Raw genomic sequence first — 6,367 nt, forward strand, 5'->3', positions numbered from 1 at the left:
TCCTGGTTCATAGACAGCTGTCTTTTTACTATAACCTTCCATGGCAGAGGGAGCTAGGAAACTCTCTAGGGCCTCTTCTATATGGGGAATAACCCCAATCATAAGAGTCCCCTCCTCAAAACCTGTCACCACCCAGCCCCACCTCCGAGAGCCATCACATTAGGGTTAGGATTTCAGCATATAAATTTTGGGGGGGGGGCGGGGGGAAGGGGTGGGGATGCGAGGAACACAAATATTCAATCCAGAGCACAGGCCCAGCCCAAATCACATGGCAACACCGCAGAAATAGCCTGTGCCTCCCCTTGCCCTCCCTCAAAGAGAGCCTGTTCCATCAACTTGCATGGGCCTCAGTTCAACTTAGCAAATATTTAACAAGTTGTTTGTAGATGCCAGGCACTGTGGCAAGCACTTTGGGACATAAATTTCTGCCTATAAAAAGCTCACAGCCTAGTTGTGGCGACATGTGAACAGCCAACCTTAACATAAGGCCCAGGGGAATGGCGACCACACAGGGAACACCAGAGGGCTTCTGTTGAGGAAATCGTTACAAACGGTCTTTTGAAAATTCGGATTCTTAGATAAGCACCATCCTGGGAGGCCTGGAGGGATACATCCTCAGAAAGAAGAGGAGGATCTATGAGTCCCTTACTGCCTCTGTTCAGAACGACCTGAAGCCCTGTTATGAAGGTGGGGGCTCCAGGGGCAATGCTTCTGCTTCCTCTGGGGTCTTCCTGTCAACTCCTTTAGCATCCTCTCTGGCTGCTTCTCCCTCAAAAGATTTGTCCTCCTGCATCCTGGTCCCTGTAACACTCCTGGTCTATATATTAAAATCAAATAATTGCAAGGGTGTGGGGAGAGGTCATTCAGAAACCATTTTTACCTGTGCGCTTCCAGTTCCTTCTCTCTACTCTTTATCTAGATACCTTGCTTCTCCTCCCTGTGCTGCATCTCAGCTAATTAAACTGTGAAATCCATTATTCAATTCTCATTCTTATTTTTTAAAAAGTGTTTGTAAACTCACTTTCCAGCTTCTTTTCATTTTGGTGGTCCTGTTATTGTTTGCTGAGTGTGTGCGAGGGGGGTGGAATTTTGTAAGCTTCTGCTTTATCCACTCGTTAGATTTTCTAAATGATAGTTATGTAAATATTGAGAATGCTAATTTTTTTATACCCTATTATTATTAAACAATTTCCACTGTGTGGAAATTGGTGCTATATATAACTACATATATGTATATATAGATAGATATAGAGATATAGATAGAGATATATAGATATATAGTTCGTTCGTTCGTCTTTCTTTCTTTCTGATGCTAAAGATTTCTAAGCAAGTCCTTGCTGGACTGTGACTGTGGCTATCATTTTGCCAGAGGCAGCTCAGATCACTGGCAAAAAAGCATGTGAGAGGATGAAAGATGTCATCAGAAGAGGGGTGGACCGGCAGGTGGCCGAGGGCATGTTTGAAAGGGCTCAAGAAAGGATGCAGCACCAGTTTCAACAACTGAAGGTATTCCACATCCGCGGTCTACATCCCAGCCCCTAAAAGGCTCCCGGGGAGGGGGAGGGGATAGAGGAAGCAGGCACAGAAGATGCAAGTGGTAGTAGCAGTTTGGGCCCAAATACAACCAGATGCCTTCTGCCAAGTGGACCCAACCAATGGCCATGCTGCAGGGAGAGGAGGCCAGCTGGCGGTCGGCATTCTCCCTTCCAGCCAGTACTTGCTGGAGTCAGCCTCCCCTCCGAGGCTGTGACTTCAGAAATGCAGCCCCTCCAGCCCTTCCCTGCGTCTTTCTTCTTTAATAAGTCGTCAGTAGAACAACTGTGATATCTAGGTGGGATCCTAAGATCTTTACATTCCTTAGCTCATTTCGTCCCCAGCAAATCTGTCAGGTAAACGCCATCAGCCCCCGACAGCCACAGGTTTCACATTCTCAGATTCAACCATCGCAGATCAAAAATATTTGGAAAAAACAAATCCCAGAAATTTCCAAAAAGCAAAACTTGAATTTGCCGTATACCAAACATGACACTGAATCCACATGAAAGTGATGTGTAGGCATAGTCTGCTGTAGCCTATATGTAAATATAGGTTATATGCAAATACTACATTTTATATACGGGGCATGAGCATCCTCAGATTTAGGTATCAGTGGCGGGTCCTGGATCCAATACCCCTCAGATACCGAGGTAGGACTATACTATTATTCTTCTCATTTTACGGATAAGGAAATGAAAGCAGAGAGAGTTTTAGCAATAGGCCACACAGCTAGTAAGTCACAGAGCTAGGATTTGGGACCAGGTAATCTGACCCCAGTGTCTCCAACAATAACATAATCTCTAGATGGATTTTTTAATGAGATAAATGTCTACACAAAATATCAATAAATAAATGCCAACAAAAAACTATTATAGGTCAGTCAGTTACAGCATCTAGCACAGATTTAGGCTTGATTCTGTCTCGGAAGATAGTTCCTCACAGATTTCTTGAACCTTATTGCTTCTGTCAAGTATACTTGGGCCATCTAATCTCAGCTTTGGGTCTCTTAGCCTGCCACCCCGACCCCAGTAACAAAAATCTTTGTTTTAGCCTAAGACATGTTGGCCCCTCCTTGGCCATCTGAGTTTCCAAATTCTTCAGCCTCAGTCCAGGCTTAGCTGACCCTCTGAGGATCCCTCTGGCTGGTTGCTATTTGGGTTCAGCTCTGAACCAACCTACTTCCTGAAACATCTCCAACCTGCTTCTGCTCAATCTCCTCCCCCCACCACCCACACCTCATTGCAGTTTTAGAAAATACCTTTCTCTACAACAACAAAAAAGCATGTAATTTCTCTTGGAATAGGCGAAGAGACATATTGTAGCAACCGCAGTTTACTTTCTGTCACTTAACATATTATTACAGTCTGCAAATATGTGCAGAAAATTGGCCAAACTCTACAGCACCCAGTCCCCATTGGGTATGTAGAAATTGGCTCCTAAGGTGACCAAGGAAACTAACCCAAAAAAAAAAAAAAAAAAAGCTTAGTACATTGACTATGTACAAATGTATCTTTAATTGCAAACATAGGAAGTGGAAATTAAACAAGACCACAGGACGTTCTCATTCTCTGATCTTATGAACAAGAAAGCTGATGCCCAGAGAGAGGGACTAAGTGACTAGCTCAGAGTTCAGAGCTAGAGAGCTGAGACTGGAGCTTAGGGTTTTTGGCCTGGTATGTTGAAGAAAAAAAGCATAAGACTTGGAGTCAGGAGATCCAGGTTCAAAGCTAGGTTCTCTCAGGCTAGGCGAACGTGTCGAGCATTTTTCAAAGGCAGGCAAGAGATAGTTAGAAGAGGATAAATGGTTTTAGGTGATAGGACTGAGAGCAGCACGAAGACATTTGTTAGGCCGTTGGGGAGAAGAATCAGGTAAGTCAAGTGTGGAATGTTGCACAAAGCAGGTACTCAACAAACATGTATCCAGTGACTAAATGCATGATGGGACGGTGGGCTAGTGACCAGCACTGTCCTATTTCCATCACTGTGGTAGCTGTGCTCTCCCCTAGGATCCATGCATCCTCATTAGCTCCTGACTTAGTTGGTCAGCACTAGAGGGACAACCCCCAATGAGTCCTGGTAGGAAGGAAAGGCGATGCTTTGACAGGTGAGACCCCACAGAAACGTTGCCCTGACGACTCCTGAGTCATTCTGTGTACTCCAAAGTGGCCCACCTGGGACCTGACTTTGATTTTGGCAACCCCAGTCTGTGCACTTTGATTCCGGAATTGGGTGGGGTCCCTTTCCTAAGGTTCCCTGTCCCGTGGGCTGTGTCCTCCTAACAGAATGATGACCCTTTTTTGTGCAGAATGGAATCACAGAGAAGGTGAAGGGCAGTATCGCCACCATGCTGACCCTGGCGTCATCCCAGGGGGATGCTCTCTACAAGGAGCTTGCAGGTAAATACAAAAAAACCTTTGCATAATGGGTGCTTATGCTGTGGCCGCTCTTTACCAGATTTAAGGGAATTAAGTTAGGAAGAATTTCCGGGGGAAAGACTGGAGATGATGATGAGGATTATGACTGCTGCACCCTTGACCAAGCACTGGGCTAAGACCAAGCATTGCTCTCGGGCTCTCCGCACAACATCCCATCGAATTCTCACATTAGCCGTCAGAGGAAGATGTGATCGCTCCATTTTGCAGACACAGAAACAGAGACTCAGACGAGATGATGTGCCCAGGAATCCATAGCTGGAAAGTGGCAAATTCCCTGCTATCTCCATAAACCTGTTCTTTTAAGTTGATACCTTCTCATGAAAAGCCTCATTTCCTGGTGGTCATGGAGAAGGGTTTCTCTTCCTCCACCGGGAGCCTGTGGAGACAATACCAGCTTCGTGTGCCCCACTGCAGGCGGCCATCTCCCTTTCGTGCCGTGGACTCTACCAGGCACTGTGTACACTGGAGAGTATAAACTGGTGCAAAAAGCAAATGGGCAATTTCTAGCAAAATTAAAAATGCACCTATGCTTTGGCCCATCAATCCTACTTCTAGGAATTTATCCTATGGTGTCCTCATCCATAAGTGGAATGGCACGTGGGCAGGGTTATTCAGGACAGCATCGCTTATGATATCAAATATTGGAACAACTCGAATATCTAGCGATAGAGCACTGATTAAGTTAACTTAGGTACACAGCTAGTGAAGGACCATAATTGTTAAAAAGAATAAAGCATCTTTATATATAGTAGCAGCATGGAACAATCTCCAAAATACGTTGTGAAGTGGAAAAAAGCAAAGTGAAAAAATATGTGTAGTATGTCGCCATTTGTGAGAGAAAAAAGGGAAATACATATGTATAAAGATCTCTGTGGGATACACAAGAAACTGGTCATACTGGTTGCCTCTAACGAGAGGAACTGGGAGGCTGAGGGACAGGGAGGGCGGGAGATTTGCTTTGTACTCTACGTGTTGTGCCTTTAAAAATTTAAACCACATGCATAGTTGCCTGCTGGAAAAAAAGGAGGTCTGATGCCATTGCCGTATGTCACCGAGTGTGTAGGAATGCAAGTGGTCAGAGCTACTTCCAAAGTAAAAGCCACAACTGCCACTTCTCAACATCTGTCCTGCACTTACCTGTGCCCCCTCAGCTGGTTACGTGGACACACGACCTCTTCCTTATGCTGTCCTGGGAAGGGGCTACGACACCTCCTCACTGTAATTCGTTGGACTCTCTCATGACCTTCCATCTCAGCCTTCACAGGAACCTGTTTTAAGATTCCGGTCTCCCACTGTGTCTTCTTTAAAGAACCCCTACTTGCCTAAGGTCTTCCAACTGTCCATGTCTCACACACAGAAAATGTTCCCTTGAGTTGGACATAAATTGCTCCTGCCATAATTTAAGACCATTTCCTTTTCTTCACCATCAACAGCAAATGTACACTATGTAGGGAGCACTGTGCCAGGTGCCACAGAAATCTAAAGCGGTCTCTGCTTGGCACGTTACCTGGTTGGTAAGATAAAATGTGTGAGAATGTAAACCACAGCAGTGGATAGTAAGCATTCGCTTCACAAGTAATGATAAGCTCCTCCTATGTGCCGGGCACTGTTCTAGGTACTACGGATACAGCAGTGACCAGTACAGACAAAAATCTCTGCTTATGGAGCTTGTAGCCCAGGCAGCAGAAGGCAGGCAATAATAAAATATGAGGCATGCCAAAGGCTAATAAATGCTACGGAGGAAAATAAAGCAAGGAATGGGAGAGAGAGGCCTGGGCGTAAGGGCAGAAAATTCTGGGAGGGTCTCACTGGGAACGTGACAGTCCACTAGAGAATTCCCTCTTGCTCGGGGGAGGCCAGCCCTTTGTTCTAGTCAGGCCTTTAAATGATTAGATGAAGGGGGCAATCTGCTTGACTCAAGCTCTACTTATTTAAATGTAAATCTCATCAGAAAACACACTCACAGAAACATCCGGAATAATGTTTGATCACATATCTGGTCACCAGAGCCTAGACAAGTTAACACATAATATTAACCATCGCGAGGATATAATTTGATTGCAGATCGTGGGAGAAGAATTTGAAATGCCGTAATAGAGCAAATTCGCTTAGAATGGGGACTGCTGGGAGAGGGATCAGGGGAATGAGAGAGATTCCTAGAGAGGACTTAGGGGAGGTTTATTGTGTAGTATGCTTTGTATCTCCTTCCACTGAGCTCTCGCGGGGCCCTAATAAAGACCCAGTGAGGGCCCAAACCTTCTTATTGGTAGGTTTGTGTTTTTTTTGAGGGTGACCTCTATGCTGAGATAGGCCTTAAGGTAGAAGCAAGAATGCTGGGTGTGATCAGGTTATTTATAAAACAAATCAATTGGATAATCTGATCTCTAAGCCCCATT

General features: G+C 45.1%; 1 protein-coding gene across 1 annotated transcript in view; it reads left to right on the forward strand.

The window, feature by feature from the left end:
* NUGGC (nuclear GTPase, germinal center associated) overlaps nt 1-6,367 on the forward strand; it is a 51,358-nt gene that overhangs the window by 43,921 nt on the left and 1,070 nt on the right. Inside the window, 2 exon segments of the mRNA XM_023530162.1 lie at nt 1,370-1,506; nt 3,842-3,932. Coding sequence (XP_023385930.1) covers nt 1,370-1,506; nt 3,842-3,932 — 228 coding nt within the window.

Source organism: Pteropus vampyrus, unplaced genomic scaffold (genome assembly GCF_000151845.1).
Source record: "Pteropus vampyrus isolate Shadow unplaced genomic scaffold, Pvam_2.0 Scaffold47, whole genome shotgun sequence".
NCBI classification, from domain to species: Eukaryota; Metazoa; Chordata; class Mammalia; order Chiroptera; family Pteropodidae; genus Pteropus; species Pteropus vampyrus.